Source organism: Cheilinus undulatus, linkage group 15 (assembly GCF_018320785.1).
Source record: "Cheilinus undulatus linkage group 15, ASM1832078v1, whole genome shotgun sequence".
Taxonomy (NCBI): Eukaryota; Metazoa; Chordata; class Actinopteri; order Labriformes; family Labridae; genus Cheilinus; species Cheilinus undulatus.
This window is the reverse complement of record NC_054879.1, coordinates 23,048,164-23,075,073: the sequence shown is the minus strand read 5'-3', so window position 1 is coordinate 23,075,073 and position 26,910 is coordinate 23,048,164. Positions and strand designations below refer to the sequence as shown.

The window sequence follows — 26,910 nt, the reverse complement described above, 5'->3', positions numbered from 1 at the left end:
ATTTAGTTTCAAACTCTCAGTAACATTTAAACAATGGGCTGAAACCCGTGTGAGGTCCAAACGTGTGAACCTTTCTCTGCTTGTATGTTGGTGAACGCCCAGCTGCAGACAATAGAGCGATTGTTTGGCTTTGTGTCCAACATTAAAACTCTCGCACACGCCGTTGGGCTTCTTTGGAGACCCGGCACCACAACGATCAAAAAGGACACTCTCAGAAGAGAGCAGTAATGATATTCTCATCCTGATTCCCATCACGTCGTCTGGTTCTTGTTTGTTCTGCAGGTTTGGTCAACGTCTGCTGCAGTAGCGGTGGGAGGCTTTTCTATACAACCTCTCTGTGTCTGGAGCTGGTGGGCTGATCTGACCGGGTTAATGGAACAGCGTGACTTCACTCTTTTGGCCATGCTGGTGTTGAATTTTCCAAAGATTGTGGAGATTATCGAGTTGCACATCACAATAATAGTGGAGTCAGGGTGGCCTGTTTATCAGGTTACAGTAGAAGGTGAATGAGATTTAATCCTACAGGTCGGGTAATGTCAACACACATGAAACATGGTCTTACAAAAGTAGTTTTTTTTATTAAAACATACAGACATAAATAAAAAAAACACTGATGGAAAAAAGTCTTACAGGTATGCTACAATCTTACAGAAGAAACAATATATCCATATTGCTTTTGGCTAGGCAAGTGCACACAGAATTGTCAAAATCAAGATACATAAATATGGAATTAAAAAAGAAGCCCCTGTGTTTGAATAACAAAAAGCGTGTCTACTATTTCCTCTATGTGCTGCGTTATGAATGTCATACAGACACAAAATATAAATGATTTCTACAGCCAAAAGGTCACTCCAACAGTGACCTCACTCTGTACTTCTTTGGCTAATAAATAAATATTTAGTGCATATTCCCATTTACCTCAGTGAAGAGCCAAATGAAAAACAAACGATTTAAGTTAAAGATGAACCAAACTCAATTTGGTTTCTCTGGTTAAAGACGACAATTCATGCCATTTATGGTCAGACAGTCCAGCTATCTGCATCGCCTGTTGATTGTCATAAAAATAACAAACACGTGTCATTTACACTGCAGTTTTCAATGACATTGTCGTGTAATTTGCCTTCAATGAAGCAGGCCACTTGCAGGGTTTTATTAAGGCCGGGTGTACACTGTGCAATGGTTCAGAAGTCATGGAGGAAAGTGCAACTGAGTCATTTACAAAGCACAACTTGCGCCTTCCTTATACTAATGGTCTATTATAATAGGTCACAATGGAGGGTGTGGTCTTGACCTGCCCTCTTTGTAAAGTGTCTTGAGATAACTTTGGTTATGAATTGGCACTATACAAACAAATACTGATTGAACCTTTTGAAATAAAACTTTGAGGGTGATTGGATAAAATGTTCTGTCATGTTTGTCGCTGTCATTGGCCTGTAATAAATATGATGTAGTAGCCGTGCACCGCCAATGTGAAAGGCAGTCTTTATCATGCCAACGTGATTTTTTGCTATCAGTGGAGCCAGTTCATCTTTTCCACCAAGAAAGCTTTCAGTGCAGTTCTTTGCTCATCTCTGAATAAAGAAATGTACATTTCCACCGCTGCCATTGTTTACAAGCTTGAAGTTACTTCAACTAAACCACACCTACAGCTGCTGCCTCTTTGTCCTTAACGCTGACTAATCTGGTCATTCCCTAACCAGGAACAAGCTTATCAGCTCGTAGCTTTGCAAGATGAATCCACCTGATGACAGACAAGGAATCTGGCAACCAGTCAGCTTTAGAGATAAAGATGAGAACTGACATTAGAGTCCAGCTGACTATAATACTCTCATTGAGTTCTCAACACACGGTTGTGTTCGTAGTTGTTAAGTAAAAACCCAAAGCTTGCAAGACGCTCTGCCAACCTCCTCTGATTACTTGCTACTTACTACAAACAAGTACTTTACAAACTTTATTTACTTTAAAGTATCCATCCATCCATCTTCTTCCGCTTATCCGGGCCCGGGTCACGGGGGCAGCAGTCTCAGCAGAGAAACTCAGACGCTCCTCTCCCAAGCCACTTCCACCAGCTCCTCTGGGAGGATACTGAGGCATTCCCAGGCCATCTGAGAGATGTAATCTCTCCAACGTGTCCTGGGTCTGCCCTTGGGTCTCCTCCCAGATGGACATGCCCCAAACACCTTCCCAGGAAGACGTCCGGGAGGCATCCTTACAAGATACCCGAACCACCTCATCTGGCTCTTCTCAACGCGAGGAAGCAGCGGCTCTACTTTGAGTCTCTCCCAGATGTCCGAGCTCCTGGCCCTATCTCTAAGGTTGAGCCCAGACACCCTGCGGAGAAAGCTCATTTCAGCCGCTTGTATTCACGATCTTGTTCTTTTGGTCAGTACCCACAGCCCATGACCATAGGTGAGAACTGGAACGTAGATCAACCGGTAAATTGAGAGCTTTGCCTTCTGGCTCAGCTCTCTCTTCACCACAACAGACCGGTATAACGCCCTCATCACTGCAGATGCTGAACCGATCCGTCTGTCAATCTCCCGCTCCGTCTTTCCCTGACTCGTGAACGAGACCCCGAGATACTTGAACTCCTCCACTTGGGGCAGTGACTCTCCTCCGACCCGGAGTGGGCAGTCCACCCTTTTCCGGCTGAAAACCATGACCTCAGACTTAGAGGTGCTAATTCACTTCCTAACCACCTCATACTTACACCTCATTGTTGCAAACCGTCCCAGAGCGAGCTGTAGGTCAGTGTTCGATGAGGCCAACAGGACCACATCATCTGCAAAAAGCAGAGACGGAATCCTAAGGCTACCAAACCTGACACCCTCCACCACAGAACAGGTGACAAAGGGCAGTCCTGGTGGAGTCCAACCCTAAATGGGAACGAGTTCGACTTACTGCCGGCAATGCGAACCAGACTCTCGCTCAAACAATACAGAGATCAAATAGCCAGTAACAACAGGCCATCAACACCATATTCCCGGAGCACCCCCCAAAAGACACCTCGGGGAACACAGTCATAAGCCTTTTCCAGATCAACAAAGTACATGTGAACTGGTTGGGCAAACTCCCATGCTCCCTTCAGCACCCTCGCAAGGGTATAGAGTTGGTCCAGTGTTCCACGGCCAGGACGAAAACAGCATTGTTCCTCCTGAATCTGAGGTTCGACCAACAGCAGGACTCTCCTCTCCAGCACCCTGAAGTAGACTTTACCAGGGAGGCTGAGGAGTGTGATCCCCTGTAGTTGGAGCAAAAGGGGGACAACCACCCCAGTCTGCCACTCCAGAGGCATGTCTCCCGATGTCCATGCAATGTTGTAGAGGTGTGTCAACCAGGACAGCCCTACAACATTCAGAGCCTTAAGGAACTCTGGGCAAATCTCATCCATCCTTGGGGCCCTGCCGCTGCGGAGCTGTTAAACTGCCTCAATGACTTCAACCCCATTGATGAGTGAGCCCACCCCTGAGTCCTCCGGCTCTGCTTCCTCCACGGAATGCATGTCGGTGGGATTGAGGAGATCCTCGAAGTATTCCTTCCACCGCCCAACTACACTCTCAGCCAAGGTCAGGAGCTCCACATCCCCACTGTAAACAGTGCAGACAGAGAGTCGCTTTCCCCTCCTAAGCCGCCAGACAGTTTGACAGAATTTCTTTGAGGCCGACTGAAAGTCCTGTTCCATGGCCTCCCACATCCGAGTTTTTGCATCAGCAACTGCCGAAGCCGCATGGCACTTGGTCTGCCGGTAATTGTCAGCTGCTTCAGGAGTCCCACAAGTGAACCATGCCCTGTAGGACTCCTTCTTCAGCTTGACGGCACCCTTCACCTCTGGTGTCCACCAACAGGTTCGGGGATTACCGCCATGACAAGCACCAGCAACCTTGCACCTGCAACTTATGACAGCCACCTCAGCAATGGCGGTGTGAAACAGTGTCCACTCAAACTCTATGTCCCCCGCCATCCTCGGGATGTGGTTGAAGCTCTGCCTCTCATTCGAAGCAACTCCAGCAAAGAAGAGAGTCCAACCCCTCTCGAGTAGGTTGGTTCCAGAACCCGAGCTATGCATTGAGGTGAGCCCGACTATATCTAGACGGTGTCTCTCAACCTCTTGCACCAGCTCAGGTTCCTTCGCCACCAGAGAGGTGACGTTCCATGTTCCAAAAGCCAGCTTCAGTAACTGGGGATGCACTCAAACCCCCCCACCACGATAAGGTGGCAGCCATCGGGGGGACTTTAAAGTATACCACCATTTAATTTAGATGCACCATTATAATCCCATGTCGGAAAGAAGATGATATAGAGTGGCGCCTAACCTAATGCTTGGTCTGTGTCACTAAATTGTAGCAGGTTGTGAGCATTGCAGCATCTGCTTGAAATACACAATGAATGCAGGCTATTTTTTTACATAGTCGGGACTCATTCAAGGTCTGATGATGGCAGCTGCACTTGTGGTCATGACAGTGCAGGTCAGCATTTTATTCTGGTATATTGCTCACAAAGGACACTCTCAGATCAGCCAAAATTTCAGATAATGAATAGCGTCTTATATGTCAGATTGAAAGGTATTCCCTGTCATATGGAGCTGCTGATATTTCCAGCTCATATCTTTGGTGATCAGAGGGAAAAATGTGTCAAACAGACACTCCTTTCAATTCAGCAGTTGCCAAGATGAAGCTGCTAGATCAGATCATGATTCTGCACTCACTGTGTTTGCAACCATTGGCCACGATTTAAGGCATGCCAGGATTGCATGGGAGTTGCTAATTGAGCTGTGATTGTTATTGGGCCCTCAGCTGAACAGCAAATGCTGCACTATCAAGCTAAAATTTAGACTGACTCCAAAATTAGTTGTATGTATGCCTCAAAAATTGGATCATAATCCAATTCTGGAATCTTGGAATCGCACAGTGTACACCAGACTTAAGGCAGAAAAGTGAAGATGTGGAGCATTTGACCTTCTTTTCGACCTGCTTTGTATTCTAAAAATACAAAATCTATGTTGAAGATCATTGCATTCTGTGAAAAATGGTGCCTTCGAAATTTTGCGGGGTCCCAATTTTACTGCCTTTTTCAAATCATACTGTTGAGTTACTTACTGTAAGGACGCCTCATTGCTCGCCTTGTTCACACTTGCAAAATCTTTCAGGAAAACATTTGTGCATTCACTTCAAACCTGGGACTTTATTATTCTCTGATTATCTGCTAAGCACAAGCAGATGCTCTGTCCACTACAGTGTTCTTTCTGGACATTTTTTTCCAACATTCAGCATTGATAAATCCTTTCTCACTGATGCTTACTGCCAGCAAACTTGCTTCCTCAGTGTCTCCCTTTATGGTTTGTTAGTAAGTGCATAAACACATGTCTACGCTAAAGTCCTACTGGTGAAGTCTGAACTGGAATGTATTGAAAAGTTCCAATACAAAGAATGAAAAGATGTTTAAAAAAGCCATAAAAAAGTCTAAAAATAGTCCAGTGCTAGTAAGTTGAGAGCTGTGTGTCTCACTTTCGGGGTTTAAGTGCCTAAAACGTTTTAAAAGGTGACTTCCTTTTCCATTTGTCTCCAAGGCTGTTTGGTGAAGAACAAAATAAAAAATTAGACATGTACAATATAAAAAACACTTTTTTTGACAAATGGACATCATAAATCAGTGGTTCTTTGGCATATTAAATGTTCAGTAGCATGTCCGCTCCCCGTGTCTTTTACTTTTAGTTGCCTAACTTTATGGCCCCAAAATACGTCCCTTCTCCCTCAGGGTCCAACATCCAAGCGTTGGACACATTGACAAACAGGGCATCCCCCTCTTCCAGCCGCACCCCCCGGCCCTGCTGGGCACAGTACATGTTATAACTCATGTTGTTCCAGCGCATGGTGCTGCCTGCCTTCATCAGCAGCACTGCTTTGCTGTTCTGTTTGATGCTTTCATGGTAGACGTACTGGATGAGCTGAGTGTTGCTAACGTCCACCGGCGGCGTGCCAACCTGGCCACTGCTGTCCTCTGGCGTTAAAGTGTAGTAACGGAAGCACGTCTTGGCGTAAACGTAGTAGAAACCGGACTCCATCACCAACAGTTTCCCTTTCTGGTAGCCCATCTTGTGGCGGTATGCGTGCACTTCTTCCCAGTCAATAGTGATGGCCTTCTTCTCACCCTCTTCTTGGAAAAACAGAGAAGCAGAAAATAACAGGTTCTGGTTAGCCCTTTAGCTTTTCATCATAACTGTTCAGTTGCATTCTGTTAATGCTATGGTGCTATGAATGTGTTGTCACATCACAAATTTGCAAGTCTACCACTGGCCTGGCATTTATTACTGCAGTTGTAGTCTTTTTGCCTGTCAGTGTGCATAGCAGTTGTAATTAAAACATTCTTAACTGAGTCCAGAACTTTCTGAAATCTACTCCACTTGAAAGAAATCATGCTGCACGATTTGGTAATAATATGCAATTGCAACTGCAATTATAGTGGACAATATTGCTGTTGCAATTCATATATAATCCATCAGTGTTTAATGATTCAACTTGCAAATATTGCAAAGATACAAATATTAAGCAGAATAAAAAAATATGAAACCTGATGATTTTACAGTACTGCTTTCAAAAAAAATTAGCATTTTCCAAAATTAAAAGTTTTTCCAGTTACTTCTACAAAGTGCAATAGTGGCACTATTATATAACATATCTTTAAACTAGTTCTCAATTTTTTACCTTGCAAATATCTAATCTCTTCATAAGGACTGGATTGGGCGGTGCAACTTTTTACTGAGTGCAACCAAAATCTCCAATTTGCAAACACTTTGGTCTGATTTTAGGAAAACAAACTAGCTTCTCCCAAGCTAGTTAGTTCTCCCAAAGAAAAATCACCTGAAGCCACATTGACAGATAATTGTATGTAGTCCTTTGAGAACATGATAATTCATCTTGACTCACTCTTCGAGTACTCTTGGTGCGTTTTGATTGGTAGATGAGCTGACGGCAGGCTCTCCTTAGAAGATTTACACCGTCTGTTTTTCCTCGTGTCTCTCAGAGCATTCAGCACTGGCTCCGTCTGCACTTCCTGCAGAAATACAAGAAAGTTTTATTAGTGAAACAGCAAATGAAAGATAAAAATATGACTGATTTTTCTTTTGGAGGCTGTATGTGTTAGTGTTGTTTATTCTGAGAGGTCACTCAGTATCAGACAACTTTCTAGTAGAGCACCTACAAGACTCTGACATGTTTCACCACCTCTTGGCTTTGCTGTCACTTTAAATAACTGTCTGCCTGTGTTGAATCAAATGTTTATCTTTAAATACAGCGTACACGAACTGCTAACGTCTTATTTTGGTTGTTCTTCAGGCTGGCGGCTGCGACAGCAAAACCTCCTGGTGAGTGTAACCTTTCAGACAGATTGCTCCTCTCTCAGATTTGGCACTAAGAGTTTCTGGACTGCATTCAGCTGTCGAGGAGTTGACTCTATTCAAGGCGCCATCATCCACAGCCTGTCGTCCTCAGGCAAGACAGAGCATATACACTCAGAGAAAACATGGTTTCCAAGCAAGTAAACAGTTTCTCTGCTGGAGCTGCCAACTCTCTTACACATCTGGCATGAGATGAAAGAAATCGAATGTTTTGTTTTCCAACTCTACGACAATCTTACACACTGGAGGTCTCAGAGATGGTGAAAATGCCTTTTTTTGGTAATGCAATGCTGTTTACAATACAAAGACTTAAAGCAATCCAGAGCAGCATTCAGAGCTGAAACAACAGGTTAAAAAAAGAGTCACTCAGTAGGATCAGTCAAAAACTCTAATAACCCTAGTCCATCAAAAATTTGCTCCTTACAGCTAATTAAATCAGGGCTTTCCACAGGCATTTATGCAGTATTCAGCCTGTATAAAAAGTAGCCAGCTGGGGGTGGGGGTTGGGGTATATAAAAACTTGCCCCTTGATTATTAAAACAAAGTAAGGCACCAGTAGTAAGAGGGTGCCTCCCAAAAGACATTTTGAGCATCAAAAACTGGAAAAAAGGCTAATTCTCAGCAAAAATGATTGCTATTTCAGGCATGAAGCGGACAGTGTTCCAAGGCTTAATGTTATTTTCTCATGGCTGGTGCAAACGAATGGTTTAATGTCAAAGTCAGTCTCATGAGAGAGTTGTGTTTCCCACTTGACATTTTGTTTAGGCTACATTCATGTAATTATTTTTTCGTATTGTCCTTGAATACCTCATAACATAACCATTGGTCAGCTCGTTAAGTAAGCTAGTTAAATTCTATTCTAGCGATTTCAACATTGGATAAATATTTTAAAGTGTAAGTGAACCCCGGCTCAGAGCTAACTTCACCCTCCCCTTAATTAAAAAAAATGCCCAGAAAGTGAACAATTTGGTACTGAGAGGAGGGAGGGGAAAGGACGGGGTTTTCCAGTTGAGGTGGGAGTGACAGTGATGTCCCCTTGTCATAGAGAGACACAGACAGAGTCCCACAGCACTGCTGCCTCATAGCAATCTTTTAAAGGGGAGGAGTTTTCCCCTCTAGAGTCCCCTGACGCAGGCTATAGTGTCGTGGTGGACCGTGGTGGTCCTGAGCACTACCTGTTCGGGTCGTTTGCTCCAGCAGCTGCGTTACTACAGCCGGAGCTCTCAGAGCCGAAGCAGTGCGGGAAAGAATGGGCTTGGTCTCTGAATGGGAATGTCAGTTAGAGGCAGTAACGCTCTACCTTTTATATAGAGTTTGTCACATAAGCCCCACCTTTTCAGAAAAGATTTTTCAAGGCAGATGTCCGTTTGAGCTAATTAAAAGCCGTAAAATCCTGATTTTTATCACTTTGGTGCAAATTTCAGCTATAACACCAACACTGATGTGTTTTATTATAGTTCAGTAAATTACCTCAGTGTACAGATGAAAAAAAATGTTAAAGCGTTCACTACCTCTTTAAACTAACAGAAGCTGCTCCAAAGTTTAAGTGTTTTTCATGAAATTTCTGAGCAGATGAGGAGCAGCCAAAGTCTTTGAGTACTATTTCCATGGTCTGAATTTTTTTTTTTTTTTTTTTCAAGCTGACGGTCTAAGGTGGGCTACTCAATGTGGGTTTAATTTGATTCATAATGCCAATGTGTTTTGAGCTTATGAATGAATTAGCCTTCTGCTAAAGTGCTCTTTAGGCCTACTTGTCTTGTCCATGTCTCTGAACTCCAACAGTCAGTACCAGAGAAAGAGCAGAGAAGAGACAGCGATGTCTCCTCCCTCCCCCCATTCAACTAAGTAATCAAACCTACATAGCATGCTGTCTGGACATTCATTACTGTGATATTAAAGTGCAATATCATCATAATTAAAATATGAATGATGTGATAACTGTGGGGAAATTTCATCACTGTTATCATTTATACCATTTCAGGACTCTGGAATTGTGACCATGTCTAACCATTTCATTACCTCCATGCATTCATGTGTATATGTATGCTAATTGTGTAATATTACATACATAGACACACTTATGTATGCTATCCCCATGCAATAATGCATGCATAAACATACCTAGATATGCAAACTATGTACAGTGGGGCTATGTGCAATCATACCACTACTTTAAACAAACAGGCCAAGGGCAAATATGCAATTGCATCTAGCACATTTATAATCATGTGCAATTCATCAGCACTTTACCAACTGCCTTATGCACTTTACCACTTTATACAGTTTTACTGTAATGGTCACTTAACCCTGGTCAGTCTCAAGCAAAGTCATTCAGCAACCTTCTGTATTGTTATACATGGGTCTTTGTATAACACTGTACTGTCAATCTCATATTATGTTATTTAGTCCTCAGTGGCGGCACAGGCTAACTACATCATGTTTTATTGCTCTGATTGGCCCGTGATGGATGTTACAGACAGAACATTTGCCTAATCATGCTCCAAGATTCCTTTTAAAAATGATACTTCTCCTAAACACCATCTATAAGGGGTCATCCAGATCGATGTGAAATAGATCCCATGGCATGTCACTGTAAAAAAGTCTTTCTGGTGTTGTCAGGTTAGCTGTTTTGAAGACATTGAAAAAAAATGTGTTGATATACCCATCACTCCATTATTTACATGGTTTATCCTGTTTGGGGGAAACGCTGTCATAGGGTGAGAAAGTGGGTACAATGTGGACTGTCGCCAGTAGGGGGGAAACACTTCCAATGAATCATGAATGTGATACATTTAAATGTTGATATGTCATGCCATTTGAAAAATGTTAACAGTACACTGATCTTATTACATTCACAGGATGTTTAAACATGTTTTATGGTTATAAATTCATCACTCAGATCTCTTATCATTACTTTGAGGCAGCAGCGTAGAGAAAGTGAAATGGAAAGTGTTGTAATGGAAAGAAATTTTAAACAAACCGACCGAAGAACCACACACAGTGTCTCTAAGCCATAACACTGCAAATAAACTCTTCCACAGAACCAAACAACACCATTAGTGACATGTTGCAATCCTGCACCTGCACTGTGCTAATAATTCTGTCAAGTATTTACTCCTCAAACTAAAATTAGCTGTCTGTGCTCTGAAACTAATTCGCTGGAATGAGATGGGGGTAAACATCGTCCTGCCAGGGCTGAAGAGTAATTCTGATCGCTCTCTTAAGTGGCTCTGCAGTCTGGGATCTGTCTTGATTTGTGGTGATATTGCGCCATAGTGCTTTAACCAGAGAGAACAGAACATTTAGACAAAAAAGCAAGCAGCCTAGAAGCTTCCTGATCTACAGGGTAGGGCTAGATGATGTGGGCCAAACATCATACTTTGATATATTTCAGCTGAATTATCATGAATGACCGCTATTTCAGTATTTTATTTCCTAAAAAAAAGTCACAATACTAGAACTATAAACTTTGATATTAAAAAAAATGAAACCATTTTAAAACCTTTCTGATATCATGCAACAAAAATAAAGTTCCAAAATTAGGTAAAAATGGGTTAGAACTGGCAAGGAGCAAGGGTTTTCACACCAGTGCAAATGATGCCAGTGAAGATTTATACATTTAGCATGATTCCTACACTTTACATAAAAGTGTTTTTCCTACAGTTTCACTGATTTACCTGGCATAGAGGGGATCAATATCACAAATGACTCAGTCCTACAGACCTGTGTCGTCTAGACCAGTGATTCCCAACCAGGGGTACGTGAGCACATTGCAGGGGGTACGTGGAAACATTTAATAATTTATTTCCAAGATGATAAGTAAATATTCTCAGTCATAAGCCCGTCAATAAAATGGTATGTGTGCACGACAACTAGTTTCCCTGGGGAGACAATAACCTGTGGCACAGCCTTGCCAAAACCCAAACAGCACGTACCTGCAGGCAAATATTGATAAATGGCTGAAACGTCCAGTTGCTCTGGATTCAGGAGAGGGAGAGGAGCCCACCGAGAAACGCAAGAAAGAGGCCAAACCTAAACCAAGGCAGTACAGTGAAAACTACATTTTACATGGATTCACCTCTACGTCTGCGGACCCACCGCAGCCTCAGTGCTTCTATTGCGGTGAAGTTCTGGCATATAACTCAATGAAGCCAGCCCATTTACAGCGACACCAGAGCACCAAACACTCGGGAAGTGTCGGTAAAACTGAGGAATTTTACAAACGAAAGCTGTCAGAGTTTAAGTCAGGTCAGACTGTAATAATGAAAGCCACACGTGTGTAAAGCAAAGCACTGGAGGCGTCTTACGCTGTATCTCTGCTTGTGGCTAAATCAAAAAAGCCTCACTCAGTTGTTGAAGAGCTCATTCTCCCTGCAGCGACTGTTATGGCTGAAATTATGATTGACAAGAAAGCAGCCGACTCACTCAAGAAAGTTCCCCTGTCGAACAACACCGTGTCTCGTCGGATTGATGATATGTCAGTTAATATTATTGAACAAGTGGTGAACAAAATAAAACAAGCCGGTCAGTTCGCTTTGCAGCTGGATGAAATGACAGATGTGAGTGGAGATGCTCAGCTCCTGGCCTTCGTTCGTTACAAAGATGTGTCAGACATAAACAAGCAGATTTTATTTTGCAAAAGGCTGCCAGGAAAGACAACCGGGGAAGAAATGTTTCAGGTTATAGACAGCTTTTTCAAAGAACATGATCTGCAGTAGAAAACCTGCAGCCACATCTGTACTGATGGCGCGGCTGCGATGACGGGAAGTGTGAAGGGACTGTTTGGACACGTAAAAAAGGTAAATCCCGACATTAAATGGATGCATTGTATTATTCATCGTGAGGCACTGGCTAGTAAGAGAATGAGTGCTGACTTAAGTGATGTTATGAATGATGCTGTGAAGACTGTAAATTTCATTCAATCCTGGCCATTGAATCACAGACTGAAACTCTTTGTCATGAGAGCAGCACAGAGCACGAACAGATATTGCTTCACACAGACATCCGCTGGCTGTCTTGTGGTAAAACGCTGCTGAGACTTTATGAACTTCTCAGTGAAGTTTTTGTGTTTTTGACGGAGCATCTGCTTCCTCTTGCTGTGGTGTTTGAGGATGCCAAGTGTGTGCACGCCTGGAGTGTCTCGCTGATGTGTTTACCAAACTTAACAAGCTCAACCTATTACTTTAGGGGAAGGAGTCACACATCCTGAAAATGTATGACAAAGTTAAAGGATTCACAAAAAAGCTTAAACTGTGGGAGAGGAAATGGGATGAGGGAGATGTGAGCTGTTTCCCACTACTTGATGCCCATCCTACCACCACTGATGTTGCCAGGGGTCCAGTGGTCAAACTGGTGCAAGCACATCTGTCCAAACTCTGCACTGATTTCGGCCAGTATTTGCAGGACATTGAGGAAAAGTCAGAAAGACTGGGTGTGGTGAGGAACCCACTTATTGTGAGAGCTGCTACAACCTTCCTGCAAGGCTGCAGGAGCATCTGATGGAGTCTAGTACAGAGCTCAAGAGGAGTCTTGTACAGAGCTAAGAGGCTAGCCTTTTCTACTAAACAGCTCTTTAATGTTGGTGGATGTAGCTAGCACCCATGTGAGTGCCAGTTTCTTCTCCTACATCTGACATTATTAATCTATATTTTAAAAACCTAACTGGTACCAAACGAAGAGCCACTTGGTAGTCAAACAACCAGCTCTGCTGAGGTGAGCAAACTGACCTGGATCTCTAAAATGAGACTGGCTTACAGTCGCAACGAGTGAGACTGGACTGACATCAGCTGAGGAAACACGGGTAAGATAAGAGTTTAATGGGCAAAACCAGGACAGAACTGGACTGATTATTTCACCACTTTGGGGACACAAAAGGACCTCAAGAATTAAAAATGGTAATTTTTCTCTATGCAGAAGTTACTACTTGCCCACCTACAGGAGTTCTCTACTGCTGCTTGACATCATCTGCAAAGAACCTATTGGATGTCTTGGTTTTCTTATTTTGTTGCAGTGGTATCAGGCATATGTATCATTTGAGTTTTTGGGGCTGGAGACGTTATGTTTACAGTAGGGATGTCACGATTACAGATTTTCTTGGTGCGAATATTGCCAGAGAAATAATTGCAATTTTACAATTATCACGATTATTTTTGCATTCATTAATTTCACACTACCATGAATAAGCAAAATCACATTAACACTCCTTATAGGTCTTGTATTTTAATTTATTTCCATCCTAGGATGCTCTCATAACAAAATAATATATCAACAATGTAAACTGACCAAAAATTACAAGAAAAATGATAACAATCCCATTTGGATGGACCACTCGAGTGGTCTTAGCTGAGTAGTGTTTGAGTTAAAAAGCTATAATTCAGTCAGTCACATCTATTTTATATCCCTCAAATATAAACATATTCTACATATTCACAACTGTATTTATTAAAGTTTCTCGTCAGAAACTAAATTTTCCCATTTTTATGTGGCATTTGAACACATCATAACATATATAATACAGTTGTCTAATTTACTGATGTTACCTGAACGCACCCCATTTTCCATCTTCAGCTCGTAAAGTTTGCTAATAACTTCAATTCTGCCAATTCCACCGCAAATTTCTACACTGGATTAATATTGTTAACAAACAGGACTGTCTCAAAGTTTTGGAGCATTTATCAGGATTTATCTAAGCAGCTGAAGAAGAAAACTGTCCTGAAGCAGCTGAAGTGAGGGATATTAGCCTGTTATGATAACATGCGACTTACAGGCAGCGTCTTTCTTCCTCAAGCCGACAGTTTAAGGTACATTATTCTTTGATGTGATGCATGACACTTCTAGTTTATGTTCCCTTTGAAAGAACTGATGTATGTTTTTACACCAGTCTTATCTTAATTCATTACAGAGCCTGTGAGACTCAACAGCAGTATCAGTAAGCTGAAACGTTATTGATTTTGGGTATTTCAAAACACAGACCCAGGTCCTTTTAGACCGGGGTTTTGATCCCTGGCATAATCTTTTCTGGAAATTGACGGTATTTAGGAAACATTACGATTGACTAATTGTAAAGTTTAATATCGCAATTAATCGTGAAAACAGGTAATCGTGCCATCCCTGCTTTACAGGTTGTCTATTTATCTGTCTAGTCCTGAGATTCCCCACCATTTTCCTCTGAACACCCCACTTATATAGAACAAAGGCGAACACCCCCTTTACCAACATGGAAAAGAATAATGCACTGCTGTCAAAGATTAGCATCAACATTAACTGTCTTCAGTCATAACTAAAAGAGGCCACTACATATTTGTCACTACCAAGAGACCTTTAAGTACTATCCAGTAATTAAGTTACATTGATTTTAGTTCATATATGTAAACCTTTTTTTGACAACCCCAGAGCATGAAAAGTCTCGCATTCCCCCTGAAATCTTTGGCGCCCTCCCAAGGGGTTGGGAACCAGTGGTCTAGGCCATTCTTTTCAACCCAATATCTCAAGAACTCTCTGAAGGGTCTTCTTCAAACTTTGCACATATTTCCTATCACAGAAGAATTAACCAATTCATTTTTTGAGGATGTATGTCAAAGCTCAAGGTCATTGAGCCTCATGTTTTGTATTGTTTTGTTTAGTATTTCCGTCAGTAATTTTGGGTTTCTTTTTTTTTTTGTTTTTTTTTTTGCTGCTGCCTGTCTTGGCCAGGTCTCCCTTGAAAAAGAGGTTTTTAATCTCAATGGGAACAACCTGGTTAAATAAAGGTTAAATAAATAAATAAAATGTTTATCCCTTGCCTGTGAGTGTGACTTTCCAGCACAGGGTTGTAAAGATTAATCACAGTGATTTAGATTAATCAAGATTGACAATTAGTTCATTGACTTTTTCTAAATTTTTAGTTTTATGTTTTATCGTCATACTTTGGTTAATCCACATCAGCGCCTCTCTGCAGCCACAGTGATGTTAATTAAGTCCTCCACTGCTCCTTCACGTCTCATTTGACTTCAAAAACTCACAGACAATGGACAAGTCAGAAGTCATCTGAACCTTGTGTTGTCAAATATTTACCTTTATATGATTCTCTTCTTACCTTTTTGATCCATGACAAGTTCCTTTTTCTGTGGTTAAGTACTAGTAGATGGCATAATCATTGACGTACCGATAAAAGAAGGTTTGTATCCAAACAGGAAGTCAATAATGCTTAGTTTAAGACAAAAGAAAAATCAACTATGAAAAAAACAGTGGAATTTTTAATGTTGTTGTTTTTTTTAAAGGCAGTACAGAAATTTTACGATGAACTGTTAAAATATCAGATCTTTTATAAGCCCTAATATATATAAAGGGGGGTTTCTTATGAGAGTCTCAGGCCTGGATGCAAGTATACTTGACCCAATAGTCTAGTCAGTGTGGACACAAACATGCCAAACTTGGGCATGGTGCCTCAGTCCACTTGTGGAGGTGGTCTCGGGCATGGTCTGCAGGAAATGTGAACTCAGTTGTGCTGGAGCACAGTACTTGTCAGTGAGTCAACGTATAAATGCAATTCTAAACGTGTCCTGTCTCTTCAAAAAACTGTAATATCCATGCAGCATGGCCCCATTTCATCCCCTGAGCTGCAAGGTAGATGTAGAAGCAGCAAGACGGTCATTGCAGGTGTCTCAAATATAATAAAAACTTCCATAGCAGCCTGCAGGATGGACTGCACTGCATGCACACAGCATAAACAAATGACAACCCAAGTGGTTATCAATGTTGCTCCTCCTTCTTGGCGTACTTGCAGACCAACTTTTGCCACAAGTGTGCTCATGGTACAAAACAATCATGTCTAATGTGACAAGGCCCTATAAACTGGATATATTTCCCAGCCCTACTGCGGTGTGATGCAGAATTAATGGGCTTGATTGTTCGCGGCTACATGAAGGATGATTGTCTTCCTCAACATAAACGTGTGGCTATGGCTGACTTGATTTCACATACTCACTCCTTGAATTCCACAGAGTATGCAGGCTTCAACTCAGCCCTCTAACTAGGCACCACATTCATCAGTCAACGTCTCCATTATGCTGATGAGTGGTTTCTAGGATGCTACAGCAGAACAAAAGTCCTCTCACTCACGGCTCGGCCACCAAAGCAGTTTGTCTCTTTGTGTTCCATCAATCAGACCTCCTTCTCACACAGATCTCCACAGACTGTAAACACTCGGGTCATGAGCCCAGTCTGAATCACAGTCCTGTTCTCACCACTCCCGACATCGTACTGACCACAGCACCGGCCCAGCGGAGCGGCCTGGCCTGTACATCCTGCCTCACATCAAAGTTGACAGCGGCCGCCTGAGGCCCGCTCTCTTACAAATCCTCTGAACTGTCAGCGGCGGTCTGAGCGTTGACCCTAACACAACACAGTGTGGGCCAAGTGGACCTGTCACCCAGACACCTCATAAAGCTCCCAGCATGTCTCCCCGAGCTCCATGGGAAACAGCCGAGGGGAACGACACAATGTGCTCATCAGTCCAACATCAGGCTGGGTGGTTTGTGTAAGAACTCCACCAGGGATTCCCAGGGCAAACACAAATACAACATTTCAAAGGAAATTAAAGCAGAATGGGAAACTAAACACCAGCGAGGCAGAGCAGCGTTTTCATTCACTGTTGTTTTACTTCCTGGATGGATTTTGCCTCTGCTCGGCAAAATCTGTGCCAAAAACGGGGAGGCAACTTCCAAACAGGGATTAGAGAAAAATATGACTTCAGCAATTAAGAATTCTCATTTTACAACTCCCTCATGCTACTGCTGATCATCGGAGGAACAACCACTGACGCCAGAGAGTGACTCACAAACAAGGATGCTGCATGCTGCTCTTCAGGGCTGGAAAAAAATCAAGTTTTTAGGACATATCAATGACTTTTAAATGAGAAAAAGGGTTAAACTGGGACTACTTCCTGGTGGTTAAATGCCTGCTTAAGGCATATGGGTAAGGTACAGTACAGTGGAGGGTCAAGAAGATAGACTGGGGTGGGTTTTGTGAAATTGGGGTTGATAGAAATCTAGTTTCTCTAATAGTTTAAGTGGATTTTTATATAAACTTTGGTTTTCAGAGCTAGTTTGGGGTACCAATGGAAGAATAAATTAATTACCTCTGACCTCCAAAATCTAATCAGTTCACCATGAAATCCCAATGTAGGGTTGAACTAAATTTAACAGAAATCCCTCAATGCATTCTTGAAATGTTTTGCTCACAATGATTTAGGTCAATGACCTTTGAACTCCTCCAAAATGCAGACAGTTTACTTTAAGTCAGATTGGCTATTAGTGCAAAGATTGAAGAAAATGCCTTGAAGTATTCTTAAGAAATCATGCTCACAATAAAGGTCCATATGGACCAGCAGACAACACAGAAACATTACAGCTCAGTCCCAATTTTAACTCTTACCCTAGCGCTCAGTTTAAAGAGCACCACACCTTCCTGGTACAGAGTAACAATGGGTAGTGGCCAAATGTACCCCAATGTTGACCCTTCAAGTTCCTGATACTTCCTCACTAGCTCTTTACCGCATTTACGTAGACAAACTGGATGACAAAAGGACCATAATGCGTTGAAACAAAGATGTGCCAATGATCTGCACAAGAGATTTCCTGTAACACTTGGTTTGGATAGTGCCTCTGTAAAAATCCCTGAATGAAGAGCCTTGTAGCCCTAGCACACCCTCACCGTCATCCTATCTGGGTGGCAGTATGACCACTATTGAAGAAAGCTTAAAGAAAGCCAGGAGTGCAAAAGAGGGTTTGCTAAGGCCTAAAACCAAGATCTGCATTGGAGCATGGAATGTCCAAACCATGAGTGAGACCTCCAAGACAGCAAATGTCCTGAGTGAGATGAAGAGAACCACCTGGACATCCTGGGAATAAGTGAGAGTCACTGGACTGGCTCTATGGGTCTCCATTCCTACAAGAACAGAGGCATCCTATCCCGAGATGTGAACACACAAACCATAGTGGTAGGGCTAAGTGGAAGTGGAAAGGGTGTTGAGACTGGGTCAATGTCTCTTGCCCTAAGCTATCGTTGGGTTGTACAAATAGACATCGGGCCTAATACTTACTTAAAGGTTGTAAACAGAAAGGACCAAAGAAAAAAGGCTTGGGGAAATAGGGAAATATTTCATTTATCTTATTTTTTAATACCCATTTTATTAGTTCCCCACCAGAGTGGGGGTACCAAAGTTCCAAGAGGGGCCGTGAGGCTTTGCCTGCTTTGAAGTTGTCAAGTCTGCTTCGTTCATATTAACCATAATCATGACAAATCACTTGTTTTGTAGTTTATACAAATGTATTTTGGTGAGAAAGTCCTGTACTGGCCTTTTTTAAGGGATTTAAGCTCCTTGGGGGCTCCAAGGAATAATGTTTAGGAACCACTGAGCTGTTAGATATCGCAGCAACAATAATAGATATCCTCCACAACAAACATTGGGCAATTTATTGGTCTTAATCATCAAACACTGCAGACAAACTCCTGCATATCAGGAGGAAACTTTAACTCCCTGACAGATGCACCCTCTTTTCCAAATGTAGCCAACGTATTTGTGCAATTCGGACTAGGGGTAGAGGATTATAAGCCTGACCAATTATTAAAGCCAATGTTTGGCATTTGGCTGATCATCAGTATCGGCATTTTATTTTAATGATAATCTATAAGATTAATTCATCACAATGTGCACTACTTTGGCTCCAAACGTGTGTCTTCTCCTCCAGCTTTATTTTTAAATAAATCTGAAAGGGGAATATTTGATTTATTTTTGGAGCATTTATATATTAAATGCCTAATATTAGGTGTCTAAGACCTCTTTTTTGATGCAGTGGTATCAAGAAGGTTTCAAAATGGTTTTTTTTTTTTTTTTTTTACTAGAATCAAATCAAAGTTTAAATCTAGTATAAGGAAAACCTTTTTATATCTTTTATAGGGAAAAAAAACAGTCATGGACATATCCTCTATCACATTCCAGCTAAAAAACACAGAGGTATGATTCTTGGTCCAGCCCTGCTGCTCTGTTCTCATCGTCAGTGAGAAAATAATCAGAGCTGTGGAAAAACGCTGAATGATAGTTCATTTTCAAAGACCGTGAGGTGTTTTTCCACTGTGGTCTGACCTCTCATCAGCCCGTTTGAAACACTGTGACCACCTGGAGCTCGGTGTTTGGTTGAACAGAAGCTGTGGTATGTGCTCAAACACACCCAGGGGGAAATCATGACTAATGCCAGCGCAGAGCTGCAGATTAAAATCGTATTTATTTTGTCCCGCTTTGACTCTTCTCCTTTAAAAACACAACCACATTACTGCATGCAGAAACACTCCCCCCTCACTGTGACAGGAGGGAAATACCTTGTATGCTTTAGAGCCATTTTTGAGCTGCTGGCATCTCAAAAATTATTTTTGGCAAACTTTGTTTCACCACAGCTTCCATTTTTGACAACATGTCACAGAAGTATAACAGCAAACTTAAAATCTGTCAGCTACCTGTAGACACTAACAGCTTCAGTCAGGAAAACCATTTAATAAACCATGAGTCCAGCAGTCATTGAGAATAATCCCACATGTACAGTAAGTGTGTAAGGGCTGTGTATTTTAACAATATGGTTATATGATTTAGATTTGGACACATTGTTTATTATTAGGGCAGTCAATTCACAAACAAATGTTTGATATCACAATGTCCAGATGACTTCTGACTCCTCCACTGAGCTGTCTGTGAGTTTTTAACAAGAAATGAGACATTAGGGAGCAGTGGTGGACTTATCTGCAAGAGACGATGCTACAACGAGTTGTTTCAATCTGCAGCTGACACAGTAGCTAGCAGTGCACCTAAAATGTCAGATAGCGTGACACTGATGTGGTTTTAAAATGAAATGTGTTTATTTTGGAGCAAAACTGCATTAGAACCATAATACAGCACAGACAGAAAAAGGTATTACTATATTAACAGAGTAATGATGATAATAGAATAAAGTGCTGGAAAAAAAAAGCTAAACAAATCACTAGTAGCCACTGTAGCTGGTAATGGCCACTTCCTGTCTGCCTTAGCTTTCCCTGGCTCTTCACCGGACGTTAACATGAGAATTAGCGGTTAGCATGTTGTAGGAAGGACATGATACGGCAATATTTATAATTAGAAAACAGAATGAAGGGAGTGCAGATGGTCGAGTGGTTTAAGGCGCTACCCATGTACGCGGGCCTGGGTTCGAATCCGGCCTGTGGCCCTTTAGCGCATGTCTCTCCCCACTCTCTTCCCTGTTTCCAAATCTATCCACTGTCCTTCCTCTATCAAATAAAGGCATGAAAAGGCCCAAAAACAAATCTTAAAAAAAAAAAAAAAAAAAAAAAAAAGAGGAGCGAACGCTGGCTAAGTAACCTGCTAACACACTCTTCCCTGCACACTGGCCTCACATCATAAACCCACAGACACAATGACCCTGTGATACATTTGACTGTTTTCAAAGTATTTTCTCCACTTTAGACTAGTTGGTTAAATGCAAATTAAATGGGCATTTACCAGATACGGGAATAGCCCCATAGGAACATCACTGGTAATTTCTATTACGTGTTAGCATGTGTTACAGGTAGCATTCTAGTCATGGTCATTTGAACCTGAAAGGCCATCTTTTGACTTGAAAATACTATGTGGGTGCAGTTGGCCTAGTGGTTGCCTATCCCTAAATTCCTAAAATATTTTTTAAAGTACAGTTAGTTTGTAAATAAAGAGGAAAAAAAATCGTTGTGAAAGAAATGTTTTATAAATGTGGAAAATATTCAAATATATTTGCCTTTATCAGTAGAGAGAACTGCTTTCCATATAGACCATTACAGTCCTGACATTGTCCAAAGAAAAATGCATTATATCCCTTAATATTTTCATGCACCTCACATGTTAAAAGTGTACTATGAAGAAGCAAAATCAGTAAAAATCTTCTCCTCTAAAATGGACGGTGCTCTGGTCTGAAGGTTGTGTGTGCTGATGGGGTTAACCCGGGGTCAAACTCACCTCGATGGGTCGATGCGGTGCTGTGGACAAATCTACCTGCAGACACAAACACAGGAGCAGCGGTCAGAGAGGTCAGAAACCATTTAATGAGCACTTTCAGCAACAGGTGTGTGAGGGAGGAAAACAAAGCTGCAGGAAGACGAGCACAGATTCACTTTGGGTCTGTGTGTGGGAGTTATTTTCCACATGTCAGCCTGCATTCCTCTGCTGCAGGCAAAGAGTCAGAGTGGTCTCAGGACAGGACATTTGTTCTCATTTACTGAGCTGAAGACTCTTAAATGTCTCTGCTAATCTGAATTGAAAAAGTTTAAATGCATGCAGGATATCAAAGCTGATGGTTTCTTTTAGCATAAGCAAAAATGTAGTAGAGCACTGACTGAAATACCCTTTTGAAAAAAATATTATCAAGGAATAAATTACCTGTTTGAACCATCTTTCAATCCTGGAGAAAAGTGGCTTTCCCTAATAGGATCATAGTTTAATTATGTTAAACATACCAAGATAAAGCCAAGCCCAGTTCACACTAGATGTCTGGGAAGATTATAGAAACTTCAAATTTATACACTTTTCAGATGCCTACTTCTGTGCACTTAAACATGGCTAAACATTAGACGATATCAAATCTTAACCATGAGGGACAACAAATACAAGGACAGTTTAACCACTTTTCAGCGATATAATCATCCGACTGCACACACTAGAGCTGTGGTTGTCAGCTGGTCCAGCCTCAGAACCTTCCACCAACTCCTGAATAAGAAACTGTAACCCAAATTTCTATACCTTTTTTTCAACCAAACATAATCATATAATGAAAAATGGGCAGGTAGGACCTCAGATAGGCCACAACATGTGACCAAACAATGAGACAGAGCAAACAAGCATGTTTAAAAACGCTCCTTTCCAGGCATGTATTTGTAACCCACTCAGAAAGGGCTCTGCAACCCACTTTTGGGTCCCGACCCAACAGCTGAGAACCACAGCATTTAACAATACAACAAGACCATGGGACCCCACACCTGCTGTTTGAAGGAACAGTTTTACAGTGGAGAATTCACAGACACGAGATCTCACAGATATGCATGATAAAACATGACCGCAGAAGCAAAACAAACATGGAAGGTGATTAATTAACGTGCTGTCCCTGTTCAGCAGCAAAAAACTAAAAACAAGTAAAGAATACATGCAAAATTGTGGCTGAAAGCAGGATAGCTCGGTTTTTGTTCATTGTTTGTGAGCTGTAAAAGCATGCAACAGATTTTCCCACAGACTGACAGAATGCTGCATTTATCAGCAGTAGGTTGTATCAAAACGTTTATATAACATCACTAGCCTTTCAAAATGTTTAATTCTACATCCCGCATTCATAGTAGGTGAGTTGCATGTGTGAGAGATTGTTGATGAGGTAGCATATTGCAACAATCATCTGAAAGTGCAAAAAAATAGGATGATACCAACAGAAGCTGCAGAAAAATTTAATGTAATGCTTAGTTTTTCACATGAGACACTGCACTTTGGTGTATTTACAATATAAATGCACTATAAAATGTCTCTCTTTTGCAGGCAGACGGTGACTATACAAATAAAAAAAACAAAAAGGACAGCATTTTTTAAGCTGTTAGGTCACACCTAGGATGCAAGATTTTGGATATAAAGTGTCTTGAGTACAGAGAGAAGCTGAGTTATACTGCCTGTATGTATGGCTGATATATCTGCTGTAGCTATTGGCAGAAACGTTCATATGTCCTGATACTAATATCATGCCGATAAAAACATGCATCCCCAGTCGCATCCTGTGCTTAAGTCCAGCCTAATGCTCCTTTCCCGCATGTTTCTCCACACTTCACTCTCTCATCCCTGTTTTCAACCCTATCCACTGTTCCCATCTAAAAATAAATGCATAAATGATTATTTTTTCCAAATATACTTGATTGGCTTAAGTACACTAGAGTGGTCTTTGCCAGTGTGTGGGAAACACTTTGATCATGCAGCTGGTATTGCTTCCCAGTCTGCTTGCTCCCAATGGCCATCACTGGTTTTCTGTCAGAGGCAGTCTCATTTGGAATTTTTAGTATCAATCATCTTTGTATGTATGATTCCAGACTAGAGGCAGAGGCCCCAAATTCTTTGGGAACAGTAAAAAAAAAAAAATCATTGTGAAACCACACATTTGAGGATTATTTAAACAACTGTTTGAAACAAGCCTCAAATAGGGACCAAGCCTCCTCCAATACGGCCAAACTGGGCCCAAACTCTGACTTAAAATCATCTACACTGCTGGGTTTTCTTATTTATTGTGGGCTGTAGGTTTACAGTAGTTCCATTCTGAGTGCTTTTATTTACAAATTTTTTGTTTTTTATTTGTTTAGGTAAATCTTGGGGAGGATGTGGAGGTCCTCCAGCTCACTGCTTAGTTGAAGCTCCATGTTATTTCTCCTTTAGTTCTCTTTGACTGGTGCAGACAGCCCCTTTTAGTTCTTTATGCCCATTTTTCCTCGTCTGCATTTTTGATTTAACATGTTCAATAAAGCTTGGAACCATTTATTCCAACTCCAAAAACTGTGTGGTTTGCTTATATGTTGCTGGTCTGGTTTGTGTTTTGAGCCCTGGTTTATAAGTATTAAAGAGACTGTATCAATGTAAAGCCAGCTTAAGACCTGATATTGTTGGTTGCAGCGACATTTTGGCTAGTGTTTTTTTTTCTTCATGCATGCATGGAGCTGGCTGCACAAAGACACATGACATAAAAACATACAGTTCCTCGTCATAGTGAAATCAGAGCAGCGTTCTTCAAATCTCTCCCTGATCAGCACATTCCTGTGCAGCACACTGCTGTGCAGATTCCAGCTCTGCTCCTCATCTCCAGGAAGCTCTTACAGGTGTTGAGGGCAGATGATGGTCTGCTGCCAAACTCTGATCCACACAAAACTTCTGACTCACACTAAAAATGCTACCAGATGCAGCTGTCAACATGAGGAGGAGGCAGTGTTTTAATCCAGAAACAACTCGTACTGACAAAAGAGCATCACAGAGGATCCCTCCTACATCCCTCTCATCACACAATCAGAAACGTCACAAGCTTTAGGGAACAAAAACGATCACAGGCATTTTGGGTTCATCTCACTGGGGTTTTTCCTCCGTCTCCTACCTCCCTGTTCTTTCTTTTCCCCCTCTGGCTCTCGTCCAGTAACATAACAAGCTACTACCACACCACAGCATGTTTATGCCAAAAACAAGCCAGAGAAATTTAACACACAAACACAAAGACAGAGACAGAGAGAAAGAGAGAGAGACAGATGCTCCCCAGGTGACCTCAGAGCATCCTGACGGAGCCGGGATGCGGTCTGCTCTCTTGGCTTGTTCAAACATGACAATTATTCGACTCCAGAACCACTATCCAGTAAGAAAAACAGCCGTGGCAGAATGTAAATGTTATTCTACAAGATCACAAACACTCAGCGAACCTGACGTGAAAATAAATCGACCATGAAGGGGCATTTTGATTTTATCTCAGACTTTTGCAACATGTCACAACTTCCATGAACTCTGCCTCGAAGCTCTGCTTCTGCTCCAACGTTTACAGCTTCTGACACATATAAATTACAAATCTAAGCCCGGATGGCATGTAAACAAGACTAAGAGCAGCCCAGCGGCCCTCAAGTGAAAACATATGTGTTTCGCAAACAAGACATCTTTGCACGACTGACACATGGAGGATTTGCAGCAGAGCTTCAGAGATGTTATCTTCAAACGAGCTGCAGCTCCTGGAAAAATCTCTGCTGAAACGACTGCGCTTTGGAAAATTTCTTCACAGCTTTTAGAGATCGCTATCAGGGAGACGGTTCCTTTTTACAGCAAGGTGGAGACGGTTGTACAGTGGCCCTTAAGGTCAACTGCAAATACATTCAATTGAATGCAAGAATATATCATGGAATGGACTGTGTACATACAGTGCAAAAACTGCATTAAAAGTTTTCTTGTTTTGCAAATTATTTTTGGATATCATGACATTTTCCTGCATTTCACAGTATTTTTATGTTGCATTAAATATTCTCACACTTGCTCGCTAACTTGTCATTTTTGTTTTGATTTATCAATTGTTTTTGCATTTTATAAAATGTTTGTTGACTTTAGTTTTTTTTTATATTTCTTTGATATATTTATGTTTATGAACTGCCTTTACAACTTACCTTAAGGGCCACTGGACATGTTCTTTCTGGTCATGTAATGGTTCTTTTGTTGTGGTAAATTTGTGAAATCATTGTGCATTTCTTTAATATTTTTGCTCATCATTTTCTTCTGTTGTGGTAGAACTTTTATGTCCATTAAATGCCTTTGCATTTCATCACCAGGACCACAGTACATGTTTAAGCTTGCCATGTAATGTTTTTGTTTTAATGAATCTATTTGCATGCTGCACTTTTTTCTTCGCTTTAGAAATATTTTTATGTGCTCTAAATGTTTCTGCAGTTACCCTTTATGGCTGCCATTCATGTTTTTGCTTGTCATACCATGGTTCTTCTGTTTCAGTTCATCTTTTCGCATTTTATTAAAAGTAATTGTACTTAAGCAATTAATTCTGTGTCATGAGGTATTTTTACATTCATCAAACATTTTTGCAGTTGACCTTTAGGGCCTCCATACATGTTTTAGCTTGCCATGTAATGGTTCATCTTCTTCAGTTAATCTTTTAGGTTCTTGCAATATTACTTACATATGAAACTATTTTCTGTTTCATTAAGTATTTTTATGTTCGTTAACTGCTTTTGCAGTTGACCTTTAGGGCCACCGTACATGTTTTAAGTGCCTGCCGCCAAAGCGCAGCGCCTTCAGAGAGTGCAGGAAATGTCAGCAGATCTGTGTCACTGAAGAATCCTCCTACTGTACTTCTGAGACAGCCGCCAACTTTATACAGAGCAACAGAACTCGTCTGACAGTTTATGGCATTATAAAATTGCGCAAACGTCGCTGTGCTATCTTGCCTAAGAGAACTGTTGGCTGCATTTGGACATAAATATTTACGCACAGAACCAGAGCTTTTGTAATCCTGCAGGGTGATCACTGAGTAAACCTACGCAGTGTGACACGGAGCCTCTTACCTCTTGCAGATAACCTGTCAGATGTAATAAGATGGCCACGCTGGAAGCCACCTGAAGCAAACCCATAACAGCGAGGGTCCCGAACAGGAGGGGTCGATACGTGGGCTCCGAGCTGTGCACCGTGTGGAAGCGCTGCTGTCCGGCCTCCATGTCAACGGTGTTCCGCAGGTAGCCTCGGTACTCGCCGTGAGAAGCTGCCATGATGCCGCTGTGAGAGTGTTCAACCCCGTTGAGAGATCCAGACAAACTCGGAGAGAGGAAGGAAACACTCAGAAACTGTAAAGAGTCCTATAACCAGAGGTGGGTGGGCTGGAGGAGCTGCAGCCAATCAGAAGGATCCTTCGGAATGAATCTGGCAGACGAGCAAGAAATGAGAGATGGAAGACGGGAAAGACCTGAACCGGATC

At 41.7% G+C, this 26,910-nt stretch overlaps 1 protein-coding gene across 2 annotated transcripts; it reads right to left on the bottom strand.

Annotated features, from left to right (window-relative positions):
• Positions 1 to 624: 624 nt before the first annotated feature.
• Positions 625 to 26,910, bottom strand: tnfsf11 (TNF superfamily member 11). 2 transcript variants are annotated; one of them, XM_041807308.1, is made up of 4 exons: positions 26,504 to 26,910; positions 21,408 to 21,443; positions 6,924 to 7,050; positions 625 to 6,153 (listed from the first exon to the last, which is right to left on the bottom strand). In XM_041807308.1, the coding sequence occupies exons 1-4, from the start codon at positions 26,702 to 26,704 to the stop codon at positions 5,708 to 5,710; spliced, it is 810 nt and encodes a 269-aa protein (XP_041663242.1). In that variant the 5' UTR covers positions 26,705 to 26,910; the 3' UTR covers positions 625 to 5,707. The 2 variants fall into 2 exon arrangements, with proteins under 2 accessions (XP_041663242.1, XP_041663244.1); XM_041807310.1 differs by having other exon boundaries at positions 625 to 6,150.

Excerpts from the sequence above, each read along its gene's own strand:
- tnfsf11 (XM_041807308.1), bottom strand. The coding sequence starts at position 26,704 with ATGGCAGCTTCTCACGGCGAGTACCGAGGCTACCTGCGGAACACCGTT. Across the intron at positions 7,051-21,407 it reads CACCGCATCGACCCATCGAG|GAAGTGCAGACGGAGCCAGT; the intron begins GTGAGTTTGACC and ends GTATTTCTGCAG. Across the intron at positions 6,154-6,923 it reads GCACCAAGAGTACTCGAAGA|AAGAGGGTGAGAAGAAGGCC; the intron begins GTGAGTCAAGAT and ends TGTTTTTCCAAG.